Here is a 13,541-nt window from a genome sequence, read left to right as displayed (position 1 = left end):
TTCCCAAAACTCATACAAAAAAGAGAGAAAGAAATGACACCAGAGGAGGGCGGCTCGGATGTGCAGGGATTATATGTCTCGTATAAATTATGAGCCTTCCTAGGCGACAAGCGTTAGCAGAAGGTTCCTACAGAAACAGTCGTTATAGCTTGATAGCATTAAAGCAAGTGTATCTATGGGCAAAATAAGATAGGCAGAGGTAAGAGAACAACACAAACCAAAACAGAATGCACGCGTGGCATTTTGTCGTCGGCTTTGTTTTCTTAGGACTTGTCTGAAACTTTCATTTATAGTCCAGGTGGGCATCAACTACACCTTTTCTATAAGAATCATTCTTGCACGTAACAGAAAAACAGTTAAATTCTAACGCGCAGACTTCTTATTCGGAAAATCATATTTTTCAATTGTTGCAAATCACAAAGTTACAAAAGCACAAGCATCAGGTTTCAACGTTGTGAGCTGGTAAGGTAAATTTCATCATAAATGTTGGAATTGCATCTCTTAAGATATATAACTCAAGCCGAGAAAATTTGATGTGTTATATGCAACGCTCTGAATATTACACTTTATTTATGAGTAGGACCTTTTCGAAAGCCTCTTAAACATTGTCACAATTTCACGTGAACGTAAACCTATACATCACGGAGGTCCGCTTGAGATAAAAAAAGTATAGGATTTTACGTGCCAGAACCACTTTCTCATTGTAAGGCACGCCGTAGTGGAGGACTCCGGAAATTTCGACAACCTGGGGTTCTATAACATGCATCTAAATCTAATTACACGGGTGTTTTCGCATTTCGCCCCCATGGAAATGCGGCCGCCGTGGCCTGGATTCAATCCCGCGACCTCGTGCTCAGCAGTCCACTTGAGATACCTTAACTTATGCAGCTAACAGAACTTTCGTATCTGTTTGTGCTGCAAAGTTGCGGGTTCGTAAAATTGTGCTTCATCTTAAAACTTTCTCAATTTTATCCTGACGTTCCTAGGGCTAGAATTAAAAGAAAGACTGCTTCTAGGACCGCTCGAATTCAACTTTCGCTCTGTAAATAAACAAATTTTATATATTTTTAGGTCTCGTCGCTGTTCTATAAGAGCATTTCTGTGTTTCATATGTAAATGCTTAGTAAGCTTCGAACTGAACCCTTAACCTTTTAACTACAAGCTGGTTCTTAATATTGAGTGGTTAGCCTCACTTGCCGCTATCTACTATACTTTGGTTTTATACCAGTGACAGGGACCGTATAGTTGATGTCTGGAATGGACGACGAATGCATTTTAAGAGCCAGTTTTTGGCGTATATTCGCCTTGTTAAAATGAAGTCATACTTGCTGTAGGCTTTGCGGTAGCTGCTTTCATGTCTCGAATCAAACATTTCGACTCTCTATGTTAGTGACTGTCTTAATTGTTTTAACATTGCCCGTGCGTGCGAACGTGCAGGAAAATGCCGCTATCTCTCGCTGGTGTTCGCAGTCTCTTGGTCTCCGTATACATGCTGCACATTAGCGTGTTATTCAATTAGAGTGTTACATTACTGCGTCGACGCTAGTCGCGACGCTTATTACTATTCTCTGCAAAGTTGTCTGCCCATATTCTTGCTTGCGCCTTGATTCAATTTTTGCAGATTTGGCTAGGTGTTGTTTTTATATTGATTTACATTTGATATTTTATGTTTTATTCAGTAATGTTTGAACAAAGGGGCCGTCGGCTGTGTTCAGATAATGGTAACTGGCATGTCGCTGCAAAACGCGGGCACAAGAAGAAACGAAAGGCGGACACAAGCGCTTGTGTCCGTGCGTCGTTTCTTCTTGTGTCCTCATTTTGCTCCGCTGTGCCAGATACCATTCCGTGATGACCAACCAACAAGTCCATATCTCCACTCTTGTTGTGTACATATAAGGACAAAATAAGGTGTTTCACGACTGAGTTGAATTTTCAGCGAATATAGGAGGTCGGAAAATGTCTGAAGAAAGCCGTCAATGTGAGTTTTGCGAAACTTAGCACGGACTTCATGAGAAAATTTTTATTTTCAGTAAAAGGGGAAATGAGCATTTAGCCACTTGCAGATTTTACAAATTATAAGGCCTACGATTCTAAGATTTACGCATTGCACCGAACAATTTTTTTCGCTAAATAACGACGTTAGTACCGTAGCACACCCGAAGTAAAGGTTATTTCACCCGAAGTAGGTTTTTGAGAAATTGCCAAGCTTTGGTTTTTGAGCAACTGCCGCTTACTGACCTCGAAGTCAAGGACCTTTTGGGGCATTTTAGCCTAAACGATGAAGCTGAACAATATTTGGCACAATCTTCAATAGCTTTCACGCAAACGAAACGAAAGAGGTACGGAGCTACATCATGTGTTTATTTCGTCATAGCATCGCAAAAATGCGGAAATTGTAAACATAGCGAGGATTCGAACATTTTAGAAATGGTTTCAAAAAGTACACCACCGCTTGTTCTGATAATTTTATAAGATAGCTGCCCAGGAATGTTAATATACTACTGCAAAAATAGGTTATAATATATTAATTAAGTGACAAAATTGAGCCTCTTTTAAGACTCACGTATACTGATCCCAACGATGTGTTTCATTCTAACAAAATATTCACACTCATATTGGATTTTGAACTCATTATTTTTGTTGTAATAAAGAAGAGCGACTCATATTTTCTCCTTTCTGCATCTCTTTAGTTTGGTATTGTGACAGCAATACCAAACTTAATACCAAGCCAGCGTTCATCTTACTTTAACACACAGCAATACTTATGTGAAAGGAAACTTCTTGCTTCGCTTGATCTCTGAGGATGGTTCACTGAAACGAATATTTGCCGTCACGCTATATAAGACCAATAGACGAAGAAATTCTGTTTTACATTACATACTTTCCCATATGGTATCCCCGATGTCACTCAGTTATTGACATGTCTGGCATGACGTCTAAATTAGGTTCTCTTTGTTGTAGGGTTCAGCATGTTGCGCACGCATGGCGAGTCTGCCGTGAGAACGACACCATCTAATCGACTGTGGAATGAGTGGATAGGAAGGGAAACAAGCATGAGGCCTGTCAGTGCGAGAACACGAACGGGAAACCGGGAATTTGCATCGCTGGCGAGACGACATTCTTATTCTGCTGATGGCAGTGTAGGTAAAGTCGTAGTGTTCGCACCATATCGTTCCTGCTTTTATCTTTTTCTGTTCATTTTTTTATAAATTCTTGAATTCGGCCTTCACCAGAGAAAATATATGAAATGAACAAACGCGCTTTTTATTACGTTCAGCTGAAATTGTCGAGACAACAGAGTTAACGAACGAGCCTGTGTTCCGGTCACGAGTGTAGTAGAGTAACGATTTGAAAATGTATAATTGCGTAGTAAAGATTTGACCGTATGTAATGATCATTAAATTAATTTCGAAAGAAACTCGAAAGCAAAAGCAGCGAAAATGGTCTCCGTTCCAATGTGCAAACCTAAGGTTGGTGAACTAAGTAGATTGAAAGAACGAGTTTTCAAGAAACGAAACACGCAACTACACGTTTTCGCCGATTTTAAACTCACCAGTGATTATCACTATGAATACATTATACGTGCCCGTCGAATTGGTGCTACTAGCCTGGTAGGTTTTAATCATGTCACTGTGATGGCGTATTATGGCCCTCCGTTAGCTTCTTAAACCATTCATTCAGATTCCCAAAGCTGCCACAACAGTCCGACTGTGCTACGGCACTTTGAACTTGATAGTGGGTTGCAGTGTTTCTACATTGTAGTTGGAGATCACTTAATTTCTAAAGGCCATGCTGTCCAAGTACTAGCCTCAATGACTGGGAACGTGGTGCAGTGCCACTGCACTGATCGGCCCGGCAGAACTTTGTAAGAATGCGCAGTATTTATGCGAAGGTGCACCAGAACAAAGTATTTGAACAGTTATGCCAACTGAAGCGTGATAAGCAGCCTACAGTGGGCGTTTGTTAAACGTACGCATCGCATGCTGTCGCTATTCTCCCCTATGGAGCGCAACCAAATCCTTTTTGCAGGATTCAAACTGCCCTGAGAATAATAGTGCCTGCTACATGGCTGAAAGGAGCATGGTGCTTTTTCTAAGTATATCATTTTAGGAGAAGCAGTTATCTCCTGATGCGGTGTGGGTGTCATCGGCATAGGGCTGCAGTCTAGCTCAGGAGAGAGGGCCCACCACAAGCGATCCGGCTGGGCACGAACTGAAATACATGGCTTTGGCGAGGGAACGAAACTGCGGTTCGTGGGGTCGTACCAGGGAATTCGGATTGCGTGGTGGCTGCATCGGTGGAAGCCATGATTGGATAGGTATGGATGTTACCAAGTACTCATTGCAACAGTTAACGCTCGATTTCACAACTATTCTGTCAGCAAGAATGAAGGCGTCTCTGTTTGCACGTTTGCACGGTACACGGCGTCTCTGTTTGCACGTTTCCATGTTTGCACGGTACACGGCGTGTACCGTGCAAACATAGAAATTTCATACTTGATTGAGACTGTTCAAATGATACGAAGATTGCGGCGTCATATAAAAATCAACTTTTCATATTTTCTTAACCGTCGCCATTTCAGCAAGAACCGGCTCAATATTTCATCTATTGATCGATCAAGATGGCCACGTTACAACTTTGCTACTATTATCTGTGCTCCTTTCGGATTTAAAAGACATGAGACTACTGACCGGTTGCGAAGGGATACATATGAGGAAGTGTATAGTGAAAAAAAAAATACTATTTCAAGTGGGTACCTGATATGCCATGACTGGCACACAAATATTCACTCTATTTCTGAATTTCCCAGTAGTTGAATGCTCAGAAATTTCTTGATTGCAAATGCTTCGATTCTATGGTTTTAAAGCATACAAACACAGCAAACATAAAAGCCGTGGTAAGAATGTCAGCAACTTGCCTCGACTTCGTCTTCGGTTTGCTTTTTAACTTGTCAGCGCGCCTTGTATCACTGCTGTAATCTTCTGAAGCACAGCACCTGACGATCTATGTAGAGAGGTAGTACATCCGAGAGAACCAAGGCATAGTGCTCCTCCCTGGACCAATCTTCCAGTTAGGTGTCTTTCGATATAATTTGTTGCTCACAAGCTGCTCCAGGTAATTTAATGTGGTTTCGAATTAGGTAAAGACGGAAACGTTCGATGAGTTCTATACTTAGCAGAATGATAACGAATAAAATTAGAAAAGTAACCTCGTTGATGTCAATGTCTAGGATCTCTCTTGCCATATTATGTGATCGCACACTGAATTCAAGAATACACTACTGCGATACATGCTCTTAAAATTGACTAAGGTGTGCAGAATGGGGAGATACTGTATTCGTATTTATTTTGTTCCTGAGGCACGCACATGCTAGAAAAGCTTGTAAAAGAAACTTGAAAAAATTATTGTGAACCTACAAACGTCACACGTCATATCCTTTCATCAAACAACTCGGCTGAGACAGCAAGCCTTCGCTCCCTATTCGTCCTTTTGTATAGCTCTCTCATTTTATCAACCCGTCCTCTTATTTCGTTTGCATAAAACAGAGAAATAGGGAGCCTGTGGAACACGGCGTGCTACTTGCAGATAAAGTTCAACATTAAACGTTCGAACTTCAGTGTTATTTATGCACTTTCTGACATCTAGTCAGAATCGCTGAAATTCGGGCAAGGTGCTAATTTATACCGATGCGTCTTGTCCGTGTTACTTCGCGCTGCAATTCTGCGAAGAAAGTCGTCACCTTCCCGTTCATATCGCAGGAGTAGCTGCTGACAGATTCTCTTCCTGAACTCTTTCGTGTCAGTCGTCAGTTGCCGTGGTACCCAACGAGCTCAAATCTTCTTGTAACGCAGGAGGTCCTTGAGTATGTGATTCACTGAACCGAGGGATATGGCGAGTATTGTTGAGATCTCGTGTTGATTGATCCTGTGATTGAGCCGAATCTAGTCGAATACCTGATGTTGGTGATTCTCATAAAAGACCGTTGCGGGCAGTCCACTTCGGTGCTGATACTGAAGATTTGATGCAGCTGGATTTTGGTCTTGCACAGTCGTTGCCCACCTCCGCAAGGCGCTAAGGTCAACACAGGCATCCCGGTAAACTTCAGTCAGACGGCGATGAATGTTAATGGGCGCACAAGGTCAGAAAGCCAGCTTTTTCAACCGGACGTCACCACTGGATACCATGGATTGCTCAATTACTCTGGAACGAGAGCAGAGAGGAAGGTGAAGCAAGTGAGAATCTTTAGCTTAAACATCAGTGCAATAATGATAAAGACTTCCAAATCTTTGCAGTACTATTGGTAAGGTGTAGACTAACGGTTTGAATAGGTTTAATTTAGCACTAAGTGTTTGACATAAGTTATCGTCGTTAAATTGACTTTGAAAGGAAGTCAAAAGCACACCTACCTAAATACCCAGCTATGCCGTCCAATATGTAAGCGTAAGGTTGATGAATGAGCTAGATTACAAGATATAGATTACAATATCAAAGGAGGAACCAAATTGTTTTTCACAGAAGTATGGCCAGTGACTCTTGTGGCCGCTAAGATATCTTTACACGTGCCCCGTCACGTCGGCGCTGCATGTCTGGCATGTTTTGCTAATGTCGCTTTGTAGCGTATTATGGCTCTCAAGCAACATCTGAACACATTGATTCTGATTTAAAAAGCTGTCACAACAGCTCGACATTGCCCAGGAAGGTTATGCTTGACCACACCATGGCACTCTGAACTCGATAATAGGTCGTAATATTTCTGCAGTTTAGTGTGAAGATATACGTTGCATAATTACTGAATGCCGTGCTGTCGAAGCACCCTCCTTAATGGCTGAAACCTGGCCTAACGCCACTGTACGTTGGTCCACACCGCCAAACTTTATATAATTTTACTTCTCTAATTCATCATCATCATCATCAACCTGGTTACGCCCACTGCAGGGCAAAGGCCTCTCGCATACTTCTCCAGCTACCCCGTTCATGTACAAATTTTGTCCATCTCGTCCCTGCAAACTAAAAGACCTAAAATAAAACACCTAAGATACCTAAGACCTAAGATAAAAGACCTAAAAGACCAACTGATCATGCAGAGATGAAAGTTGGGCCAGCTGATTCTGTGTGAAGTACATTATCGCTGCAAAATCTTGTAAAGCTCGTTCTTGGAACTAATCAGTTACGCTGAGCAAGATTCGCAGTAGTTGCGGACATCAGGGTAGAAATGGTAAAGCAAGCCTATTTTTGCGAACAATTCCAGACTACCATATATATATATATATATATATATATATATATATATATATATATATATATATATATATATATATATATGTGTGTGTGTGTTTGTGTGTGTGTGTGTTATTAGCATGAGGTACCAACAAGCAAACACACCAAGGACAACATAGGGGAAGTTACCTGTGCTTGCTAAAATGATTAAAGATGTTATAAATTAGTGGCATTGAAATTGCCTGAAAAACTTGCCGCAGGTGGGGAACGATCCCACGTCTCTTATGCGCGTAATGTGACGACGTTGGATCATTCCTCACCTACGGCAAGTTGTTTTTACAGGCAATTTCATTGCCAACAATTTATCATTTCCTTATGTTAGCCAGTACAAGTTTTTCCCTTTGTTGTCCTTGCTGTCTTTGTTAGCCTCTTGTATTATTAATATAAATCGGGCCCCTTGGCTAATCCCCTTTCTATTCTGCTGAGTAAAAGCTAACTTCCTACATAAAACCTGAGCATATATCTGCTCTCAATATTCCGTAAAGCACACCAATCTATTAATGCAGTGACAAATTATATTTGAGGGGTCTTTGTTATACTTCATTTTTTTTTTGTTTAGACACCCAGAATATGTGCCACTGCATTCTTGGCCAATATCCAAGTACGTACATTTATTTATTCGTTTATTTGTTCACGTATCTTTTTATTTAAATATTTACAGTACGCTCCGCTTGAAACGAACTCGAAGGGACTGAGAATTTTGTGCCGTTTATCCGAAATTTAATTTAAGGGAAGGATGCAAGCATCATCGGCAATCATTTTATTCAAAGAGCGTCCGACTGTTTTGATATTACGCTATTAAAGAAGCGTAATTTGGTGAAGTGTGCTTCCAATATTGTGGCATCTTTTGAGCAAAGTCATGTTATTGCAAGAAAGCAGTAATCGCGTTCAACATAGTGCTGCACTCCTTTGACAGCATCTCTTGCCGTCTGGTCTGAAACAGTAACGGCGAATTGGAACAGTAATACCTATGTCTTATTCGTTAGAATCATAGCCATCGCCACGAACATGATCCATAACATTCTCAACTGTCTCCACAAAACATCGTCTGAGATCTGCTATTCTTGGCGGTGCGAACGAAGCAGTATTGTTAGCCTGACTTCAAGATTTCACTTGTTCCGTAGTGCCTTCTTCCTGCTCATGGATCATTACTTTCCCAGCGGAGTCGTGAAGATGGAAACACGGTTAAAATTACAACATCTTTAATGTGAATTAACTTTCCGACAGTAGTCCGATAAATTAAGTTTCCTTGACTATTTAGAGCATGACCATTTCACATTTTTATCGGACGCTATACTTCACTGAGCTAGGTGACAATTTCGCTTATGGCGGCCATCCTTTGTCGGGTTCAGGCAACGGGGGAAATACACAATGAAAAATATAAGAAACAATTAGGGATTTTTACGTTCCTAAATCACAACATATTTATGAGGCACGCCATAGTGTGGGAGTCGGGACTAATTTTGACCACCCGTATTTTTTTCTTTTAATTTTACCATCCACCCAATGCGCCGTACAGAGGCGTTTTTGGATTTCGCCGCCTTTTAAATGCGACCGCCACGGCCAGAATTTGATACAGAGGCCTCAGGCTCCTCGCACACCAAGATACTACAGAAAGATTTGCGCCTATCTTCAAATCTGGGTATGGCGCTATCAGCATTTTAAAAAATTAATACAAGAGAGTCACTAGTGCTGAATTTTGAAAATGTGATTTGAAGAGGTTTTCGCTCGATCGTGTCTGCGGAAGCACTGCTAATTTTAGCGATTGGGTCCTAGACTGGGAATTTATACTGTAGGCTTAGTCATATAATAATCCTCTAAGCTAAAAGAATAACTAAAGAGCGCCTTTTAAGTAAGGTTGTAACATGCTAGTTTACGTATGCACATATTTTACGTATGCATAGGCAAACCTAAAATTGCCAAAACGCACGCATAACGTATGCATAAGCATACGTAAAATATATGCACAACATAACTTGTTGGTTGTTGCAACATGAAGCTACTTATATGTTCTTACGTCATTCAGATTTTTAGTGGAGAGGTTGTACTGCATGGTATGATAAGCTGTCAACTTCATTTGATATTTTCGTGAAGACAGTTCTCTCTTCATTTAACTTCATGTTTCATCTAGTGTATAAGTCAGAAATATATTCATGTTGGAAATAAGTAGTAGTAATGTGTCCCCACTACGGTACGATTCCTACAAATCACGAAGGTATGATGTCGGTACGCAGATGTCTCTGAAACACACCAATCTGTTAATAGAATGATTAAATTAGAAAGCACGAATTGTTGGAGTTACTTTCCTTATTTTGATTCAGCCTTCGGGTATGTGCCGTGAGAAAGTGGGGGTGGTGTTCATGTTTTTTGACCAATCTTCCAGAATGCATATGTCACATTGAAACACAACAGATACAGAATTCCTAAATGTTGCTTGATAAGTGTCGTGCTTTTCACATACCAGCGCCAAATCGCACGCTTCGCAAAGGCAAATTGTAGAATAAGAGAAAAATTGTAGGCATTGCCGTATCTTCCAAAGCATTTGCAGGGCAACAGAAAGCTGTATCGGGAGTTAATGTCGCTCTACAATTTTCTCAGTGGCACTTTTCCTCTAAATGTAGTAGTTGAGAAGTTGAAAAATTACTTATTATTTTGTAATTTGACGGAATGCATAAAAACAATGAGTATCTCAAAGCGACGGCAAACAACATTGTCTTGGTTCCGTTCGCCTACGGGGCATCTGAATATTTTAAAATCTCGATTCATGATAGCTGGAACACAATGTATATTGTTGCTCTTTGCGATGAAGCCAAGGGGCTCGCATGTTTCAGGTTCGTGCGGCAGAACACTAGTGGTGATTGCAAAGGTTTGGGTTACTTCATCACTGTCAGTGGTTTTATCATCCCATAGAATGAGAGTAACAATTGATTGGTAATGCACAAAGTACGATTAACTTCGTCAAATGACATGAAAGGCAGTGACCTCCATATAAGTATTACGTAAGAATAAAAGAGCAAACAAAGGCCCGTTCACACTGGTGAGTTGCAGAGGTTGCATAATCAAATTGGTTGCCAAGCAACCGGTCTTATGTATGACCGCAAATGGTCGCTCGGATCGAAGAGCATTCGTTTTGCGTCAGTAGCCCGCTACTCGATCGTCCGTGTCAATGAGTCCCTAGCCTCGCTTAGACAGTTGTACACCTTCCATTATTTGTCTATTTCCTTCCATGTTTACAAGTAAATGAAATCAGATTACAGCACTTTCATGAGTAAAAGCATTTAAACAGGACTTATTTACTGTTACCTCAAAAATTTGATGCAATGACCAGTATCGAGAAGCATTTCAGAGTCAACGTTGAGTCGCCTGCCTTCGGATTCGGTAAGGTCTCGGATTCGTGTGTTCGTCAGCTCGCCATGGCCTAGGACTTCGAAAAGAGCATTGATCTCTTTGAAAAACAGCAGTTAGTTTGCCATTCAACTGTCTTAGTAGCATTGCTAAAGTACATAAGACCGACGACGTCATCGGTGAAAACTGCAATGCACATTGCTCACACATCCAAAAAACTGAGTTTGAATCTTATTTCTATGTGAAAAGGAAACCTACAGGTGAACCTCTTTTGCACCAATATTTGTATGGGACCATGTTGCACCGTTTGAGAGTCTATAGAGCGGGGCAGCGGATAATTCGTTGTTTATTGAAATCAACAAATGAAGAAATGAAAAGCACGATATTACTGCTGACCGCGCTGCGACATCGCTGTAACTGTTTAGCCAGATCAACGACTCAATAGGCTCATGAAGACATGAATCCTGCGATTTTCTGGCCTTGGTTTCTCTCGCAGGTCCACCTGTTTCCTGGAGCAGAGAGGTGAACAGCATGCTCTGTCACACGCTCATGTCAGATCACGCGTGCCAATTGCGAGCAACGTAGGGGACACGTGATCCAGCCTTGCGGATGGCATTAACAGTCCGTTGAACAAGAAGTCTCCACGCAGCCGGCTACCCTAGGTTGGATGCCTGCTGAAGAGGATGTTGAGTAGGGCGCAACTTTCTTATTCTGCATGTCGAAGTGAAAACATATATATAACGCATCTTTGAGATATAAGAAATCATTGGATATAACCATGTACGGGAAAAATTATCAAATCCTTTCGCTGTTATTAACGTGTACGCATATAGAAATATGTAAACAAATTTCACATACTAAATGTGTTGTCATATCGCGTGTCAATTTGTTATGACGACCTTCGACTGTATTACGCGGCCACATTATACGTCAGATATGTTCTACAATCAAAACTCTTGCAACCGTCATTCTTGCGGTTGTTTTCACGCAAGAATTCTACTGAAACAATGCAGAACTTCTTATGACATATAAAGAGTTCTATTGAATACAATAAAAATCAAGGCTTTTAATTTATGGTAACTTAAAAGAAATTTTCTTAATTTTGGACTTGCTTCATAATGTTCTATACAATAAAATTTCGTCATAGCAAAGTTGGACGGGGAAACAGGATTTGTCACATCCTTTACTGCATCATTCAAACTGCCCATACTGCACTATGAATTTCTAGGGAATATGAACGTTAAATTGAGCTACTTCATTTTTTCTAACATTCGGTATATGCTGTTTCGTTATAACAACATTTAACTAATTCTTTGTATTCCTCATCATTTTATTTAGGTCCAACCGTATATGCTCAGTTACAAACTTGCACATTTCCACTTGTTTTTCATGCTACAACCATCGAACTGATAAAAGCTTTGTTAGCTTTCATCATCAACATGCAACCAATGTGGAAAACGTCCGTAACTATTTCAATCTCTACACAGTTTTTCATTACGGTATAATGTGACTATGTCACGTTCGCGCATTGTGCCTATACCTGAAAGTGCTGTTTGCTTCGGTTCATATTGAGCTAGCCGCGGCAGGAAAAAATACAAGAGGTGCAATTCAGGTAGCGTCCATTGGTGCTGAATAGCTGCACTCACATGAAACGTTAATGATTCGAATAACAAACAATCCAGCTTTAAATATAGCATAAGAAAGTTCTACAAGAACCGTGCTGAAGATTTTGTGTATCCACTCAAATGTTCCAGAATACTCCACAAACCGCTGTTACATGCTTTTTTAAGGATTCTGAGTCTGATATGCATAATTATGTAGCAATTATTAATGAAAATATACCGTAAGCTACATTGTGAGCTAGAAATTTTAGGCCGAATACTGAGTTCCGGAATAATTTGCTTGTACTGAACCTTATAAAGCACAATTTGGGATAGCATCAGCGTAAAGTTAAACGTGAATAATTCCGAAAAAATTCTGACATATCCTTCCGTTTTCAAGAACACCTGCATTTGTAAATGCGGCTTCAATTGAGCCTTCAAAATGTAAACTCCGGACCCCTACTCCATGCTTAACAACCGACTACAGAGTAATTCCATGTATTTGCTCTAACAGGCATTCGGATAGGTTATTTTATCGTCACGTTTCTATTTATACTGATGGTTCACTGATAGAAATGTTAACAGGTATAACTCACTTGCAAGACATAGGCACAGGCGCTCAATACAGTACAGAATTGCTCAACCGCATAATAAATGTTTCGCTAAACTAGCTTGATTTGCGCCTCGCAGTCGGAGCAGCTCAAGAAGATCACTACACTCATAAAACAATTGCACCCTTTGGGGTGTATGTGTGCCGCACAACAATAATCGCCCTCTGTCTTGCTTCCGTTTCCTTTTTTGAAAACGCTGCGCTCGTTACCTTCATGTCGAGAATGCTGTGTCATGCAGATAACGCGCATGCCGTTCGTGACTTTGAAGTACCGGGCTCGCAGCGTTAAAGAAGGGAAATGCGGGCAAGAGAGGTGGCGATTATTGTTGTGTAGGAAATATACACCCCAAAGGGTGCAACTGTTTTTAGAGCGTAGTTTCTGTATCAAAATTTACATACCGTGCCGATTCATTACTTGAACTTGCGCTTTTGACAAGATCTTTGCTGCCTTCGGCAAGCAGCACTATGTGATCGACAGCTCAATATTTGTAGTATTCATGGCTCTTTGCTGTTCATGAGACGGGCCATAATATGGCCTATTTTTTTAGGCAGGACCTGCCTAAAAAAATCTTTCTATAGCTGCATGCAGCTATAGAAAGATTTAAGTTCAATAATTATTAGTGTAAGGTATTTACGAACTGTGGATAACACTCGCTTGCCTTAGCAACAATAGATGTGCATCACAGCTCATTTCTTAGTATAGTGCA

General features: G+C 40.7%; 1 protein-coding gene and 1 long non-coding RNA gene across 11 annotated transcripts in view; one reads left to right on the top strand and one right to left on the bottom strand.

The window, feature by feature from the left end:
* Positions 1–12,976, top strand: part of LOC135911931 (neprilysin-1-like) — a 220,352-nt gene extending 207,376 nt beyond the window's left edge. For 3 of the 5 annotated variants that reach the window (XM_065444277.1, XM_065444281.2, XM_065444282.2), the window contains one exon: positions 2,962–3,116. In XM_065444277.1, coding sequence (XP_065300349.1) covers positions 2,962–3,000 — 39 coding nt within the window. In that variant the 3' untranslated portion in view covers positions 3,001–3,116. Of the gene's footprint in view, positions 1–2,961; positions 3,118–11,119 lie in introns of those variants that run through there. The other 2 variants (XM_065444278.1, XM_065444279.1) reach the window with 2 other exon arrangements.
* Positions 3,152–13,541, bottom strand: part of LOC135911933 (uncharacterized) — a 469,826-nt gene continuing 459,436 nt past the window's right edge. For all 6 annotated transcript variants that reach the window (XR_010567517.2, XR_010567518.2, XR_010567512.2 and 3 more), the window contains one exon: positions 3,152–6,201. This is a non-coding gene — a long non-coding RNA (uncharacterized lncRNA). The remainder of the gene's footprint in view (positions 6,202–13,541) is intronic.

The sequence above is a fragment of the Dermacentor albipictus genome, chromosome 9, assembly GCF_038994185.2.
Source record: "Dermacentor albipictus isolate Rhodes 1998 colony chromosome 9, USDA_Dalb.pri_finalv2, whole genome shotgun sequence".
NCBI lineage: Eukaryota > Metazoa > Arthropoda > Arachnida > Ixodida > Ixodidae > Dermacentor > Dermacentor albipictus.
Note: the sequence above shows the minus strand (reverse complement) of the source record. Positions and strands in the feature narration are given on the sequence as shown.